The sequence below is a fragment of the Eleutherodactylus coqui genome, chromosome 13 (assembly GCF_035609145.1).
Source record: "Eleutherodactylus coqui strain aEleCoq1 chromosome 13, aEleCoq1.hap1, whole genome shotgun sequence".
In the NCBI taxonomy this organism is placed as follows: domain Eukaryota; kingdom Metazoa; phylum Chordata; class Amphibia; order Anura; family Eleutherodactylidae; genus Eleutherodactylus; species Eleutherodactylus coqui.
This window is the reverse complement of record NC_089849.1, coordinates 68,557,734-68,575,852: the sequence shown is the minus strand read 5'-3', so window position 1 is coordinate 68,575,852 and position 18,119 is coordinate 68,557,734. Positions and strand designations below refer to the sequence as shown.

Here is an 18,119-nt window from a genome sequence, read left to right as displayed (position 1 = left end):
AGCAACGAGTCAGGGTGAATGATAAAACATTTAATTTAAAATACTGACACAACAATATATAAAATAGCTCTCATAAATGCACATTGTGTCTGTAGCTGCCTTGTTAACATCAGTCTGCACTGTAAAAAGCACCAAGTCACCTCGTGTTGGGAAAGCCGCACTGAACACCCGATTCTGAGTGACAATGAGTGGAGGGAAAGAAACAAATGACTCCAACTAACACCCTCTGTTACTCTAGGCAGGAACACTTACAGAACTGACCCTGTTTACTAGTCTCATACATAAGCTACAAGGTGAGTCTTCATGAAGACCTCTTCGCATCAGAGCACACACGCTGGAGCTTCCCTTACTGACAGGTTATTGCATTAGCTATAGAGCATAGTGGAACAGGGCCAAGGTCATGCAAAAGCATAAAGCACCTGCTGCCCAGTGTCAGTCTGTATGCAGGACTGGGACACTGAGGGACAGCTAGAAATCAGAAGCATTCACCCTGAGTGGCAGATGGAATGGTTTGTAAATTACAAAAAGGAGACAAGTCATACAAAATAAAAACACAAGTTAAAACCAAAGTATTATACACAATCACTATAAAAACCCCACAAGTGCCACTATGCCCGCTCTCCTCGTATCCTGCGAGCAAGCTGAATGTCCTTGGGCATGATGGTCACTCTTTTTGCATGGATGGCACACAGGTTAGTGTCTTCAAACAGGCCAACAAGATATGCTTCACTGGCCTCCTGCAACACAAGAATGAAAAGAACGGAGTCATTATCACAGCAAGTGCATCGATTAGCCATTTGTCTTATCAAAAGTCCTTATCCTACTTGCTTGTGAAACACCTGTGCAGTTTGACCATTACATGGCTGTCTGTCACCTATTAGTAGTGGCCAAGATTCTCAGCAGAATCTGCAGAGCCCACCCCCACAAGTTAACAGGATTTGCTCCAACTTCTATAGCAATTTCCCATGCTGTGGGAAGTGAATGCACCCTTAAAGGGTTATTGCAAGCCATTTTATACTTTTGCCTGTCTGCTAGCAATAAAATGCAAGCTTCTCCAAAACTACTACATCCATACAGCAGACATTGATCAGTGACAGGTGCTACCGTATGATATGCTCAGCGAGGGCTGCAAAGACATGGCGACAGATTACCTTTGAGTAATGCACAAATCAGATCCCCATGCCACACCATAACCGTGGTGCTGCTACCTATGCTATTTGTTCATATCAGCATTACCCATTTCAGACATTCCGTACCTGAAGTGCACCAATAGCAGCACTCTGGAACCGGAGATCAGTCTTGAAGTCCTGGGCAATTTCTCTCACCAGCCTCTGGAAAGGGAGTTTACGAATCAGAAGCTCAGTTGACTTCTGGTAACGGCGGATCTCACGCAGGGCAACTGTGCCAGGCCTAGAGTAAGAAGAGAAGAATTAAGACTTCCTGAATGTTTAGTGTCAGATGTAGTTACTGTTACATCATAAGCATCTCTAGCATGTCCAGGTCATAAGCAGGTCTCCAAGACAGTCAGGAGTGTTTTCCCCATGTATACGTTCTTCCTGTGCAACCATTATCCAATTTACATGCAGTGATAAACAAGTCTAACATCTCTTGACTCATCTGCCCTGTTATCCTAGTAAAGACTGGGAATTTCCAATCCTAATTAGCGAGTCAGCAAGGACACAATCCACCTACAGTGCTGAATTTTAGTGCAATTACAGCACAACTAATGCCACACAAAGTTCCAGAACTCCTGTCCTCCAGTCAGTGTACTAGTCTGCTCCCATTCCATATGACCCGATGCCAGGATGGCAACATATCAGGGGGGCCTGTATGAAGTTTTAGTGCAAGATGTAAGTAGATTATTGAAGATCTGTATGGTAGCAGTGGGGGACCTTTACTATATTGAGTTTTGTAGGCACGGGAGCAAATTGGTCAGTGACTTCTATGAAAGAATTTATGGACATTTGGGTACTCCTCTGCATTACCCTTCCCCTGTACTTCTGGGAATCATCTTTTGGTGTAAATTATAAATCTAAAAGGTTAATGTTAGTTTTAGGACAACCCCAGGCTTTTATTTGACCCATGGACATTCTGATCTATGCTGGACAATCAGCTCATTGCCAGGGATACCAAGTGTCTGTCCCTGGCAACTAACTATTAATGGAGGCTAGGTCATAAATTTTTGCCTACAAAATCCCCTTAAGGGCTCCATCCTAAGAGCTGCTGCCATGAAACCAGTAATAGGCTCCAGTAATCACTTCATGTAGTAAGTACGAATATTGAGACCCTGCGCACTAAAGCAGGCTGCTGAGGATTTGGCATTCTCTGCTAGGCAGTGAATGCTACATCACTAGTGGCGTAGCACATGTTACCCTGCAGGAAGCAGAACGCTGGCAATGTACGCTATATAACAGGAAAAGGATCTGGCCTACTTGCAGTGGCATGCCCCAGGGGACTAAGACTGCCTGGGGAGGAATAGGCTAGAAGTCTTTTTTTTCTCAATGACAGAACCCCTTTAAGGGTCTAGAGGCCCTTTTACATGAAAGGATTGTCTTTTGCTCAGTTAAATGATTTGAACAATCGTGCAGTTAGCTGCGTTTACACCGAATAGTTCACTTTACAGAGGACTAAAATATAAAAACCCATTGGCTTGTTCAGTTTTCACTTATACAGCAAGATTGTCAGGTCTAAACGGAGCCATAGATCTTGTAATATACAACACTTCCTACAGTAAGGCTATGCATGTTTACATTTCTTCACTGAACACAAGTACCTGTAACGATGGGGCTTCTTCACACCACCTGTAGAGGGCGCACTCTTCCTGGCCGCTTTTGTGGCAAGTTGTTTACGGGGAGCCTTTCCACCAGTTGACTTACGAGCGGTCTGCTTTGTACGTGCCATGTCTTACCCTAAGGAGAGGAGAAACCTCATTACATTGTATGTACAAGTCTCTGTATCAGCATTAGACATGTGCACAACAGCAGGACCACAATAGCAGATGCCAAGTAACCATCTTTATGCCAGGCGGAGTCCAGAAGTTGTACAGAGTAGCCAACTCCCATGGAGTCCTGTAAGAAAGGCTACTATATCTAAGAGCCCACTATGGCAGCTCTAGTAAGTGGATGCCAACTTACCAGGACACATCTGCTGCAGCGAACACCATTGTTAGGTTATGTACTCAGCAGAAGCCACCATTTAACCCCATGATTCCACTTCTAAGTACTGCAGTACAGACAGATCTGTGGAGCTGGAGGTGCATTTAGCCATTTAAGAGGCAAATCTGCAAGGAGAAGTCCTGATGTATCTGGCTGAGGCTGCATGTACACAGGAAAGGGCACTACAGGCCTGAGAGGCCAGACCTAAACTGCACTCATTACCTGCCATGTCAAGCATTAAAAGTGGCTCCAATAGCCAACATGGAGACGTTGCACTCATACTGATCACCTGGCACAGGTGTAGTGATAGCTCTCATACTGCCACAGCAAAGTCACCCAAAAATAGGATGTGCTGTGTTTTTTCACCTTACACCATAACAAAACCCTGCGAGTACAGCCAGAAAGCAACAGGATGTAGACTCCACAAACACTTCCGTTGGGCATCACAGCCTGTTTATGGGAAGGGGTTTCCCTGGGGTTGAACAGTTCCTCCTGATGGTATACAAGTCATCAAGCCACTACAGACCCATCCATCAGCAGAGGGACAGGTACAATAATCAGTCTGGGAAGTAGTTAGACACTTCATTAAGTGGTGGTAGGCGAGAGGCAGCTATTAGGGTAATACTGCCCGAAATGCATCGTTAATCCAAGGAGTGTACCACTCAGAGCTGACAGGGAGTAATAGCCGGCAGACCTGCTGTACTTCCTCCCCGCTGCCGGATGGTACCCGCCAACTCCCAGCAATCGCTCTGACTGACGTCACTACAGAAAGGGCGGTAAAACTGTTCGAACTCAGTCACGTGCTCAGTAACGGCCACTCAGCCGCCTCGCAACGGCCCGTAAGCCAAATCACATCCCAACTGAAAGCCCCGACCACCAACCCGCCTCACACCAGCGGCACACGGCTGTTTCCACACCACAGACAACCGTCGGCCAGTGGAAGCTTTTACACAGCGGTCCGAAGGGCAAATTCAGGAGCGCGGCCGCAGCAACACAAGCGGCGCCGCGCTCACAGACAGCCGGAGAGGGGATAACCACCTCAGCAGCGACTAACAAAGCTCTGCCAAAAAAAACAATGACCGCGCTATTCGAGCACTTACCTGATCGAGCGTCGCGCTGCTTCCTCACAGTCTCTTCTCTCCTATCACCAGAAGTCGTCTATGCGTAAGACGGCGGCGTCAACGCTTTATATAGCAGGCCGAACTCGTGCGTCTTACGTCACGACTTCTTGGCGTATCGTGACGACAGCTTGAATACAGCAGGAGATTATGATTGGCTGCAATTATAGCTGGAACGTCACGTCACCCTCACCAGCTCCGCCCTAAACCGTTAGCGTGCTGATTGGTTAGAATATCAGCTTGTGATTGGTTCTTAACGTAAGGCTTTTATTGGCTAGCTAAAAGAGGAACGAACCAATAAGGAGTGACACTTCTTCTGGCGATTTGATTGGCTGAAACGAGATTGTTTCTATCCTAGTCTTGTGTCGAAGCTCCAGCGTAGAGGTGGCAGGATGGAAGGACTCAGGGCGGCTGCTGTGTGACCGGGGACGGCGCAGGCTTGCCGGGAGAGCTCAGACATGCGGGATGCCGGCCTGGAGATGCGGAATACTGAGCGCGATCCTGGCAACGGCACAACCGGCTTGATGATGTGTTATATATATATAAATATGTATATATATATTTTTTTTTACTATTTATTGTTTTATTGAACTTTACAAAGCTAATAAATGAGCAGAAGTCCCCAGCACACCGCAGACCGCGCACATGGGCGAGCCCCAGGGGTCTGTTCACACAGGCCATTATTTAGTCCCACGGACTGAAAGAATCTATCTGACCTAGTACGAAAATAGAACCTGCGAGTGGATCACGTGGTCTTACGTTAATCTACAAGTTCGAAAAAAAGAAATCGAGGCACGATCTGTTTTGGTACGCTTTTTGTCAAAAAAATCACCCATTTAAGTCAATGGGTGTGATCCGTTTTAAACACGTAATCAGGGGAATCGCGATTTTTAAAATACACGTGAAAAAAAAACGCATTCACCAATAAAAGAAATTACACGCAAAAATCACAAATGTGCAGGAAAATCCCAAGCAAAATCGCACCAAATTTGCAAACGCCCGTATGAATATAGTCTAAGGATACTTTATCACACACGATATTAATGTCCGGGAAAACCGTACATCAACAGGGCCTGGTCATGTGACCGGCGTTATGCACATAGGCTGTTCTGTACTCACACCAATGGTCTGAGTAACAAAAACCGCAGTATGACGTCCTAATTATGTCCGATTTTCGAGAAAAATAGCAGATGCGCTGTCTGATGCTAGTTGCGCCCGAGAATCCCGCCTGTGTGTAAGTACCCCAAGGCTGTATTCACGCAGGCAAGTTTCATGCATGAGTTCTGTGTGATTGCGAGACGAATAGAACGCGCGCGTGAAAAGGACGCATTGTTTTTTTTAATAGGGTGATTTTTTTGCTCGCACTGATAACGGGAAATCAAAAAATTGTCCTATTTTTGGGCATTTCCACTGCTAGAATCGCCCATTCTTTCCTGTTGGAGTGTGAAAAGCATCAGGTCACACTTGTATGTCTGCACTGCGTTGTTTCCCATTTTAGCTATTGGAGCAACATGTGATTCTTTTTCACGTCCTTGAAAAATGCAAAAAGTACAGCGATGCGGATTGTTCGGGTTTTTTTACATGGAAACGCATCACAGAAGCCTCAAGACTGCAGGGTGTCAAGTGCAATATAGGTCAGATGTTCTCGGACCGACATCGCACTCGCCCGTGTAAATACAGCTAATCCGGAGAAGGGAGGAAATGGGAGATTATGTGGGATTCCCTTATTTCTACCCTTTAAACAGCTTTGTTCACATATGTCCTGAAAAAAAGGTCACATAAAACAGACATGCAAGACCCACCCTTACCAGTTCTCACCGGTCTGTACCAGTACTCATGTGTCATACACTAGTACTCACCAGTTCTATACCAGTACTCACCGGTCTTATACCAGTACTCATGTGTCATACACCAGTACTCACCGGTCTTATACCAGTTCTCACCAGATATATCCAGTACTCATTGATCTTACATGATCCTCCCTTCAGGGTCATTGAATATCACTGCTAAGGTGGGGTTTTTCATTCACCTATTACCCCATTGTTTATGGGGTAAAACAATGTAAACACTGTATACAAAAGTCACAATACTTTGCAATGCCTCGCCTTTTTGCACCGCCTCCACCTCTAAAAAAAGGCAGGGTTTGGTCATGCATAGCCCATCAGATTTACTATAATTTACTCCAGAAACCGCCTTAAATTATAGCACAAACCTCCATGTGTTTCCAGCTGATGTAGGTTTCAGGCTGGCACACATGTGGCTAATGTAAAAAGGGGTCTGTGCCTCTTCCTACATTTGTTGCACTTACACCAGCACCTAGTTTGCCTGGCATACAAAACAGAGGGAGAGAGAGAGGGCTCCCCCCTGTTCCCCGCTGCTACGCCCCCGCTCCGCCACGCCTCCCCCCGCCCCCTGAATCTTTTCACCCGAGTACGGAAGTACTCAAAAATCTCGGTGCTCGATCGAGTAATTACTCGAAACGAGTAGGTTCGCTCATCTCTACTTCAGAGGAATAGAGGAATAAGATATATAGACATAACGCTCCACATAGAGGAGCATTAGATTCACCTCAGGCTGCATGTACTGATGTCCCTCTGCAGAATATGCCACCCCTCCCACTTTACTCATGTCTTACCTTTAAAGGTAATACCCCTTTTATTCAAATTTAAATCCAGACTTGAGGTTGCAGCCCCTTCTTAGCCTTAACCCCTTAGTGACTACGCTATCGCGCTTTTATGTCCTGCCTTTGCAGGACATGCATGGAGGGAGATAGCGCTGCTATCACCCTCCATACATCATGGGTGTCAGCTGTTTATTACAGGGACTGTTAACCCTTTAAATGCCGCTGTCAAATCTAACAGCGGCATTTAAATTCCCCAAACGATGTTCGGGGGTCCTGTACGGCCCCCCGTGATAAGAGCGGGAGAGCCGTGCAGGTGTCATGTCAGCCAGGGGTCTTCTGAAAGGCCCCAGGGCTGTCATGTCAGAATGCTTATCAAGCCATCACCATGGGGTGGCTTGATAGACTGCCTGTCAGAATGCAGAATTACATCATACTGCAGGAGCGATCAGAGCATTGCATGTGGTGGCCCCCCTAGAGGCTAAAATAAAATGTACAAATAAGAACAATAAAGTTTTATTAATTATTTAAAGAAAAAAAAAGGTTATAAAAGTTCGATCCCCCGTTTTGCCATATATACAATAAAAAATGTAAACAATTAAACAAAAATACATATTTGATATCACTGCATCCGTAAAATTCCGATCTATCAAAGTAATGCATGGTGAACGACGTCTGGAAAAAAAAATAACGCCAGAAATGCGCTACTTTGGTCACCCTGTTTCCATGAAAAAATCTAACAAAAAGCGATCAAAAAGTTTTATCTATTTAAAAATGGTACCAGCGGAAACGACAGGACGTACCACACAAAATGAGCCGTCGCACAACTATGTTGGCAGAAAAAAAAGTTATTGTGCAAAGAATATGGAGACAGAAAATAATTTTAAAAAATTAAATACCTTTAAAAAAATATATAAGTAGTACAGCAAAAAAAAAATGTTTGGTATCATAGTAATCGTATTGACACATAGAATAAAGTTATCATGTCATTTTTGTTGCAGTTTGTGTGCTGTAGAAACAAGACGCACCAGAAGATGCCGGAGTGCCGTTTTCTTTCCATTTCTCTTCACTTAGAATTTTTAAAAAGTTTTTCAGTACATTATATGGTACATTAAATAGCACAATTGAAAAAAATACAACTCGTCCGGCAAAAAACAAGCCCTCATACAGCTATGTCGATGGGTAAATAAAGGAGTTACGATTTTTTAAAAGGGTGGAGGAAAAAACAAAAATGGAAAAAAGCAAAAAAGCTCCGTCACTAAGGGGTTAGGGGCATGCTCCATCTCTGCAGTCCATGGCCACTTCCTTATGTACGTTACAGTCTTTCAGTATATGCACATAGACGTGAGGTAGATTCTCCTCAGTATACATATACACGTAGAGGTGAGGTAGATTCTCCTCAGTATATACACATAGAGGTGAAGTAGAGTCTCCTCAGTATATACACATAGAGGTGAGGTAGATGTTCCTCAGTATATACACATAGAGATGAGGTAGATGCTCCTCAGTATATACACATAGAGATGAGGTAGATGCTTCTCAGTATATACACATAGAGATGAGGTAGAATCTCCTCAGTATATGCACATAGAGATGAGGTAGATGCTTCTCAGTATATACACATAGAGGTGAGGTAGATTCTCCTCAGTATATACACAGAGAGGTGAGGTAGATTCTCCTCAGTATATGCACATAGAGATGAGGTAGAATCTCCTCAGTATATGCACATAGAGGTGAGGTAGATTCTCCTCAGTATATACACATAGAGATGAGGTAGATTCTCCTCAGTATATGCACATAGAGGTGAGGTAGATTCTTCTCAGTATATACACATAGAGGTAAGGTAGATTGTTCTCAGTATATACACATAGAGGTGAGGTAGATTCTCAGTATATACACATAGAGCCGAGGTAGATTCTCCTCAGTATATGCACATAGAGGTGAGGTAGATTCTTCTCAGTATATACACATAGAGACGAGGTAGATTCTCAGTATATACACATAGAGGTGAGGTAGATGCTCCTCAGTATATGCACATAGAGGTGAGGTAGATTCTTCTCAGTATATACACATAGAGGTGAGGTAGATGCTCCTCAGTATATACAAATAGAGGTGAGGTAGATTGTCCTCAGTATATACACATAGAGGTGAGGTAGATGCTCCTCAGTATATACAAATAGAGGTGAGGTAGATTGTCCTCAGTATATACACATAGAGGTGAGGTAGATTCTCCTCAGTATATGCACATAGAGGTGAGGTAGATTCTTCTCAGTATATACACATAGAGGTGAGGTAGATTCTCCTCAGTATATACACATAGAGGTGAGGTAGATGCTCCTCAGTATATACACATAGAGATTAGGTAGATTCTCCTCAGTATATACACAAAGAGGTGAGGTAGATTGTCCTCAGTATATACACATAGAGGTGAGGTTGATTATTCTCAGTATATACACATAGAGGTGAGGTAGATTCTCCTCAGTATATACACAGAGAGGTGAGGTAGATGCTCCTCAGTATATGCACATAGAGGTGAGGTAGATGCTCCTCAGTATATGCACATAGAGATTAGGTAGATTCTCCTCAGTATATACACAAAGAAGTGAGGTAGATTGTCCTCAGTATATACACATAGAGGTGAGGTTGATTATTCTCAGTATATACACATAGAGGTGAGGTAGATTCTCCTCAGTATATACACATAGAGGTGAGGTAGATTCTCCTCAGTATATGCACATAGAGATGAGGTAGATTCTCCTCAGTATATACACAAAGAGGTGAGGTAGATTGTCCTCAGTATATACACATAGAGGTGAGGTTGATTATTCTCAGTATATACACATAGAGGTGAGGTAGATTGTCCTCAGTATATACACATAGAGGTGAGGTAGATTCTCCTCAGTATATACACATAGAGATGAGGTAGATGCTCCTCAGTATATGCACATAGAGGTGAGGTAGATTCTCCTCAGTATATGCACATAGAGATTAGGTAGATTCTCCTCAGTATATACACAAAGAGGTGAGGTAGATTGTCCTCAGTATATACACATAGAGGTGAGGTTGATTATTCTCAGTATATACACATAGAGGTGAGGTAGATTGTCCTCAATATATACACATAGAGGTGAGGTAGATTCTCCTCAGTATATGCACGTAGAGGTGAGGTAGATTCTTCTCAGTATATGCACATAGAGATGAGGTAGATTCTCCTCAGTATATACACAAAGAGGTGAGGTAAATTGTCCTCAGTATATACACATAGAGGTGAGGTAGATTCTCCTCAGTATATACACATAGAGGTGAGGTTGATTATTCTCAGTATATACACATAGAGGTGAGGTAGATTCTCCTCAGTATATACACAGAGAGGTGAGGTAGATTCTCCTCAGTATATACACATAGAGGTGAGGTTGATTATTCTCAGTATATACACATAGAGGTGAGGTAGATTCTCCTCAGTATATACACAGAGAGGTGAGGTAGATTCTCCTCAGTATATACACATAGAGGTGAGGTAGATTCTCCTCAGTATATACACATAGAGATGAGGTAGATTCTCCTCAGTATATGCACATAGAGATGAGGTAGATTCTCCTCAGTATATACACAAAGAGGTGAGGTAGATTCTCAGTATAAAAATTTCCCTAGGCTTTATGGTTTCTGAGAAAAGAACTCTCTCATGTGTCACAGATTTTCGGACAGTTTTTCACACTCAGAATTGAATATTGAAGTTGTGACCTTTTTATTTTTTCTATTTAGGACGTAACGAATGGTCGTTGCAAATTTCACGTTTGTGCGGTACAGAGGTACAGATGTGTGTTATTAGTTACATAACATAGGGGTGCACTTACTTTTGCACTTAGAATTGAATAATAAAGTTGGGACCCCTTTACTTTTCCTATTTACGACCTAAAGAATGGTCCTGACAAATTTCAAGTTTGTATGACATCGGGAAGCTAGAGAATTAGTGGCGAGGCAGTCAGTCAGTTAATGAGTGTGTCAAGCAGTCGAGTGTGTCAGGCAGTCAAGTGAGTCAGTCAGTCAATCAGTCCGTGAGTCAGTCAGTCAGTGAGGGCTTTCGCCTTTATATATATAGATAACTATACCCCATTTTGTTTAAGTGTGTTAGATGTTTCCTACGCTTTTCTTGATGTACACTGCATTGGAGTACAACGCGCCTAATTCTTAAAGATGTGCATGCCTCCTAAAGGGGTTTTCTGTGTAAATACTGTTGATGACCTATCATCTGGATAGATCATCAATATTTGATTAGCTGTTGTGAACCGCTCAGGACTTCAGTCAATCAGCGCCCACTGTCACAACATACAGGGGTACGGAAAAGAAGCAGTTAACTCCGACCCCTGTGTAGTGACCGGCGCTGGTAACTGCAGGCGTGGCTCTTATTAAAATCAATGACAGCTGTGCCTGCAATGACCGGCGCCAGCGACTATACAGGAGTCAAAGCAATCTGGTGCTGCTCCGTTTGGTGTGTTATGGCGCTGACAGCAGGATCTCAATCAGCTGATTGGCCGGGGTCCTGAGCGGCAGACTCCAACCAATCAACTATTGATGAACTATCCTGAAGATAAGTCAACAATAGTATTTGCCTGTTAACCTCCTTAGCGCTGCAGGACGTACAGTTATGAACTGCACATTCGGGATATGTATGGAGGGAGATCGCTGGGCTATCTCGTTCCATACATCACGTCTACCAGCTGTTGCTTACAGCCGACCCTTGCCCGCAACAGCTCCGATAAGCCGCGCAGCTCATCGGACCTGTTAACCCTTCAAATGCCACCATCAATTCTCACATCAGCATTTAAATGCCCCAACCGAGATTGCGGGTGTCATGGCAGCCGGGGGCCTTCTGAATGCCTGTCCGATCGCAACATGATCTAATGCTATGGCATTACATTATACTGCAGGAGCGATCAAAGCATCGCATGTTCTTGTTCCCTCAGGGGACTAAAAAACAAAGTAAAAACTTTTAAAAAGTTTTACTCATTATTAAAAAAAAATTAAACAAAGTAATGCATAATTTACCCCGCACAGTGAATTTCATCAGGAAAAAGTAATAAAGAACGCCAGAATTGTGCTTTTTGGGTCACCCTGTCTCTATGAAAAAATGTAATAAAAAGCAATCAAAAATTCGTATGTATTCAAAAATGGAAACTACAGGATGTGCCGCACAAAACGATCACTCGCACAACTATGTCGACGAAAAAGTAAAAAAGTTATTGTGGTCAGAAGATGGCGACTGAAAATAATTTTAAAAAATTAAAGGGGTTGTCTCGCGCCGAAACGTTTTGTTTTTTTTCCCATAGGCCCCCCGTTCGGCGCAGGACAACCCCAAAGGATGTGTTAAAAAAAAAAAAATGTCATTACTTACCCGAATCCCCGCTCTGCGACGTCTAACTTCTTCCTTCTTCTTCCTTCACCAAGATGGCCGCTGGGATCTTCACCCACGATGCACCGCGGGTCTTCTCCCATGGTGCACCGTGGGCTCTGTGCGGTCCATTGCCGATTCCAGCCTCCTGATTGGCTGGAATCGGCACACGTGACGGGGCGGAGCTACGAGGACCAGCTCTCCAGCACTAGTGGCCCCATTCACCAGGGAGAAGACCGGACTGCGCAAGCGCGTCTAAAAACGCCAGAAGACAGCGAATTTAGACGGATCCATGGCGACGGGGACGCTAGCAACGGAGCAGGTAAGTGAATAACTTCTGTATGGCTCATAATTAATGCACGATGTATATTACAAAGTGCATTAATATGGCCATACAGAAGTGCTGAACCCCACTTGATTTCGCGAGACAACCCCTTTAAATATCTTTGAAAAAAAATCAAAGTACAGCAAAATCGTAGCAATCGTACTGACCCATAGAATAAAGTTATCATGTAATTTGCATTGCAGTTTGTGCGCCGTTGAATCCAAGACCCACTCAAAGATGGTGTAATTTCATTTTTTTCCATTACACTCCAGTTTTTCAGTACATTATATGGCACATTAAATAGTACCTTTAAAAAATACAACTCGTCCCGCAAAAAACAAGCCCTCATGCAGCGACGTCGATGGATGAATAAAAGTTAGGATTTTTTAAAAAAAGGGGAGGAAAAAACAAAAATGGAAGAAAAAAAAAAAGGGCCGCGTCCTTAAGGGGTTAATACATTTGATTCATTTTACATCAATGCATGGACCAGAAATTAAATTACGCCAACTGTAAGTTAGCAAATATTTGCGTTAAGGCTCTTCTATAAATTCACTGCAGACATTGCTGTGGCTCTATTAGTGCAGAGGCAGTGCGGGTCTTCGGCATGAAACGCAATGTCTTGCTGGCTGGTTCATTGAAGATTAAAAATGTTTCAACACGTACCCACGCCTGCCAGCAGCTCATAATTGTTATGTCAGTGCTGTCCAACTTGCCTCTTATACCTATTCATATTAGGGAAGATCTGTCTTCCTGCGTTTTTTTCTAACTCTTGCGCTCTGGCGTGGAGTTTGAAAAGCCAGGGAAGGGATTTTCAAACTCTACTCCACGCCAGAGCGCAAGAGTTAGAACAGAAAGCGCAGGAAGCCGTGCCGCCGAGCGTAGTTGCTCCCACACTCGTCGGAATAAGCCCTTACAGCGGAAATTATGGTATATACATCTGGCACGCTACATTTATACTGCAGACCGTCAGGCGCCAATAAGCTATTTGCGTAGCGCTGCTTCTGCCATTCAGTTTGACTGGCGTCGCCGCTACACAAACATCATAGCTGTGCCAGGCAATGAGTAATGAACTTAGTAGCGTGCTAACGCAGGATGTGAGTGTTTCTACATTGGTATGCCAGGGTCTGAGAGGCCATGCCCTTCCCGCTGAACCATACCCACTTCTAGGAAAAGCTGCAAAGGTGATTTGCCAACCTAAAAAGTTGCAAAAATTATTTTTGCTGCGGTTTTTCCCCGTGACATATAGGGGAATATCTTTTTCAGTTCTTTTTTTTTTACGTTTTCTAGCTTTATTGGGGGTAAAAAGCTAAAAAAAATGATTTTTAAAAAAACATTTCTAGTTATTTTTTTAAATTAGCATATTTACGCTAAAATAAAGTACAGGAACAGGTTCCTCACTTTGTTTTGGACGTTTTGATATATAGTATGTATAGTTTTGGAATACAGGGCGCATATAGTGACGGTTTTGGTTGGCGTCGGTTTTGGGTTATTTTCTTTCTTATGTATATATTGTTGTTTTATTCTGTAATTTTGTTTTACTTATGTATGTAATTATGTTTTTTACTATCTATGTCCCCCATGATGTCATATAAGACCTCTGGGGGACATTCAAGTTTTTTGGTTTTTTTTATTTGACACTTTTCCACTGTAGCTGAGGCATTCATAGGAGCCCCAGTTACAGGGGGGAAACATCCTCTGTAGTGACATTAGTCACTGGCAGAGCTGGTCAGGGTCTAGTACGACCCTGTAGCTCTGCTGTAGCAGGGAATCCCGGCGATCATGTGACTGCCGACTCTCGTAGTGGAAGAAATACTTCCACTTTCACTACATGTCGGTCATTTAATGATCTGTACTGAAGAAAAGAGGAGGCAGAAAGGGTTAAAACCCACTTCTCCCTCCTCCTCCGGGTTATCAGCTGTGACTAACCGCTGACAACCCGTCCTGCTTCTGATTGATTACAGAAGCAGGAGGCTTTAATCCCCGCCGTAATTTTACATACGGCTGGGCTTAAGGCTGGATTCACACGAACGTATATCGGCTCGGTTTTCACGCCGAGCCGATATACGTCGTCCTCATCTGCGGGGGGGGGGGGGGGGGGGGAAGAGCCAGGAGCAGGCACTGAGCTCCCGCCCCCTCTCCGCCCCTCTGCACTATTTGCAAGGAAAGGAGGCGGGATGGGGCGGGATAAAATAAAAAAATCGCATATCCAATTTTTTCGGACCCTGGAAACGCATCGCCCATCGTTTTTTTTATTCCAAACATCTTTTGTATTTTAAACTTTTGTGAATATTTTTCATTACTATTCAAAAAAGAATAATAAAAGAAAAAAAATACATCTTGGAACAATACAAGGATATTCTTCAAAAACTTTGCATTTGTAGATATAACTTGTATTGTCACTTTAGGAAATAAAATATTATATTAAACATATTGATCTCTTGAAGTATTTCCTTATTAGGCTGGCTTCACACAGGGCGGATTTGCCGCAGAAATTCCGTGCGGAATTTTGCTGCAGCAAATTCACCTGCGGCCGCTAATCCCAGGATAAGCCAGCCATGTGGACGAGATTTTGTCGCTGAAAAACCGGTGCATGTTTTGTTTTTTTTTTTCGTTGCGGCCGTGCTCCTCTCTATGGAGGCCAAGCTGCTCCAAAACCTGCGGCTAAGTGCCGCGGGTTTTGAAGCTGCGCTTTCCCGGTAATTTCGCTGCGGCAAAAGCACGAGATTTCCGACAGGATTCCGACCCATGTGTACCCACGGTTATGGTTTACTCGTCACTTTTCGCCCATCGTTTTTAATGGGACAGCCAAACACATGCCATGCTGTGCGATGGGCACGCAAGTGCAATGCGATGCTTCCAATTGAAATCAATGGGAAACACTTCTGACGCACGTGAAACAAGCACCGCACGGTCAGAATTTCAGAGGAGTGATGCAAAGCGTTTCTGCATGCACTACGTCTCGCATCCGCGGGTTAACGCACATCGACAAGCGCCATATCTGCAGTATGTGCCATACAGAATGACACACTAAGGCCGGCTTCACACAGCCAACAAAATTGCGCAAGATTTGTGTGTTGTAAGGCGCACAAATATGAACCCTATTCTTTTGAATCAGGGTCATACACCTCAGCAATATTCTCCTGCATGGCGCTGTGATGTGGGAAACAAATGGCAGCGTGTTGTATCTACCTGCGAGAGCTCACATCGCAGCCCCATTGATCTGAAGCGCCGGCCCCACTGAAGGCTGCGCCGGAGGATCCCTTCACCTCTGAAGTCATGCGACGCTGTTTTCACGTGTAAATGTCTCGCATCCACAGTGTGATATGGGGTCATTATTCACGGCCCGATAACTTGCTTCGCCCCTGTGATACTAGCCTTAGGCTAACTTCACACAGGGAAGTGCGATATCAGGTCGTGAACCCCGCCCCAATATTACGCCCGCCAATATGCGCTTTTACTGCGGATGTGAGGCGTTTTTGTAAGCAAACCGCCTCGCATCACCTGGCTGAAGTAGTGATCCTTTGCCGCCGCCGCGGATCATGGAGTTCCTCCCATTGTTTTCAACGGGAGACCTCGCATTGCATCACCTAGCATGTGGTACGATACCGCTGCCAGCCCCATTGAAACCAATGGCCGCTGTGATGCGAGATCACGCACTGGAGAGAACACGCGATTTGTTTCCCACATCGCGGTGCCATACAGGTAAAAAATGACTCGTGTGTAAGACCCCATTCAAAAGAAAGGGGTTCATATTTGTGCGCGATTTTCTCCCCCGCGTGAAGCGGGCCCTAGGACTGCGTCAGCCGAGCGGATTTGCGCATGAAAAGGTCATTCATGCAATTCTCAGAAAATAGGAGCCCATTGATGTCATTGACGTGCACGTATTTTGGTGCACATTTCGGTCACGCACACACAAAAAAGGCGGCATGTTCTATTTTCCTGCGCGTTCGCAAAGGTAAAAAACACATCGTGAACTCATTACATTAATTGGCCACTTCAATGGCTGACAGCGATTATTTTCTGCGCAGGAAAAAAGTACTATAAAAACGCAAAAACACGTCGCAAATACTCGTGTAACGCGGCCGTATAGTATACAGGACCCTACAGGTACCTCACAGGGAACCTTTGGCTATTATTTTTGCCTTTTCGCTAGCCCTTGTACATAGAGCTGTAAGAACTCCAGCAGGCTGACATGTTTTGTAAGGAATAACAATTTAACCCTCCCCTCATGTCATCCCCTCACAGCAAAACCCGCCTTTTCCCCCAACTCTCTCCACACAGCCAGCTTTCCCGCGCTCAATAAAAACTACAACTCCCATGATGCAATGCGGCACCGCGCCCGCCCTCGTCCCAGTTGTTTTTATTCGCCATGCTAAAGGTCTGCGCCCTCTAGCGACCAGCCAAGCGCGCAACGCGCAGTATTCCCTCAGTGCCTCGGAAGCACTTCTCATTTCCTTTCATGGCGTCCGCGCAGGCGCACTTGGCCTCCACCGCGGCGTTCCGCGTAGACCCAGCGATAAAAGGAACGGAGGAGGGAGGCCACAGGATGTCTAAGGGCCCCGTCCCGAGCTCCCCGTCCGCCTCGTCCACCTCCCCGGCAGCAGCGACAGGCGGAGCGCTCCAGGCGCAGCCCGAGAAGCCGCAGCACTACACGTACGTAAAAAAAAACAGCTCCAGACGGCTGACGTCAGCGGGAGGCGTGAGTCACGCGCAGTGCCCCGCGCCCAGGCCGGCGGGAACCGGTCAGAGCTGGAGAGGAGGGGGCGGAGCCGGGGCCGCTGGGGCGATGCCTGAGCCGAGTCTCCCGGGCAGTGCCAGGCTGAGGGGATAGGAGTGCAGCCTGCACGTGTTACAGCAGCCATGGCCACCAGCCCCTCTCCTCCACATTATCACACACTGCTGGGCTTCATCTAGATGCATGAAAAAAAATAAAAAGGCGCACAGCTGTTACCGGCCATCCGTCGCAGCCGCTATGTACATGTACGCCCATCACCCCCATAAATAGACCTGAATAAAAATAGCCTTCCGTCTTGTGTACACAGCTCTATGTGTCGCCATGGTTACAGACTACAAATACACCCATGTGTTGTCTGATGACAGTGATTTAATTTTTTTTTTTTTCCATTACTGATCGGACCGCTGGGATCCCTGTAGATGGTGACAGCGGCCGGCGGGGTACGTGCGTGACTCCACTGGCTCTAGAGATGGCGCCGCTCACGGCTATTTTCCCGAGAGTGCTGGTTATACATTGCCGTTCGCTACAGAGCCTTGGGGTGCGCCGTTCTTGTGGCCCCAAGCGGTTGGACACTCCGTGATCATGAAGTTATTGTTTTTTGTTGGGGTGAGACGTGTTTTTTGTGGGATAATCGCTTTAAAATAATGTATTTGGCGCGCTGGGTGGTTTCCGTAGGGTGGCTTTAGGGATTTAGGGCTCCTGCTCCGCGGCCCAACGGTTCCGTCTCTAGATTGGACTGAACAGCAGCGGACGGACCCCGTTGATTATAATGGGGGC

General features: G+C 45.1%; 2 protein-coding genes across 2 annotated transcripts in view; one reads left to right on the top strand and one right to left on the bottom strand.

Annotated features, from left to right (window-relative positions):
- Window positions 1-15: 15 nt before the first annotated feature.
- Window positions 16-4,412, bottom strand: H3-3B (H3.3 histone B). The gene is made up of 4 exons (XM_066587294.1): window positions 4,256-4,412; window positions 2,774-2,909; window positions 1,257-1,410; window positions 16-737 (listed from the first exon to the last, which is right to left on the bottom strand). The coding sequence occupies exons 2-4, from the start codon at window positions 2,899-2,901 to the stop codon at window positions 609-611; spliced, it is 411 nt and encodes a 136-aa protein (XP_066443391.1). The 5' UTR covers window positions 2,902-2,909; window positions 4,256-4,412; the 3' UTR covers window positions 16-608.
- Window positions 4,413-17,076: 12,664 nt separating this feature from the next.
- UNK (unk zinc finger) overlaps window positions 17,077-18,119 on the top strand; it is a 37,922-nt gene continuing 36,879 nt past the window's right edge. The window contains exon 1 of the mRNA XM_066588234.1: window positions 17,077-17,260. Coding sequence (XP_066444331.1) covers window positions 17,154-17,260 — 107 coding nt within the window. The 5' untranslated portion in view covers window positions 17,077-17,153. The remainder of the gene's footprint in view (window positions 17,261-18,119) is intronic.

What these genes read in the sequence shown, in the direction of transcription:
- H3-3B (XM_066587294.1), bottom strand. Translation starts at nt 2,901, where the DNA reads ATGGCACGTACAAAGCAGACCGCTCGTAAGTCAACTGGTGGAAAGGCT. An exon ending in AAGAAGCCCCATCGTTACAG is followed by an intron (nt 1,411 to 2,773) that starts GTACTTGTGTTC and finishes TTCTTACTCTAG; the next exon opens with GCCTGGCACAGTTGCCCTGC. An exon ending in CTGCTATTGGTGCACTTCAG is followed by an intron (nt 738 to 1,256) that starts GTACGGAATGTC and finishes CTTGTGTTGCAG; the next exon opens with GAGGCCAGTGAAGCATATCT.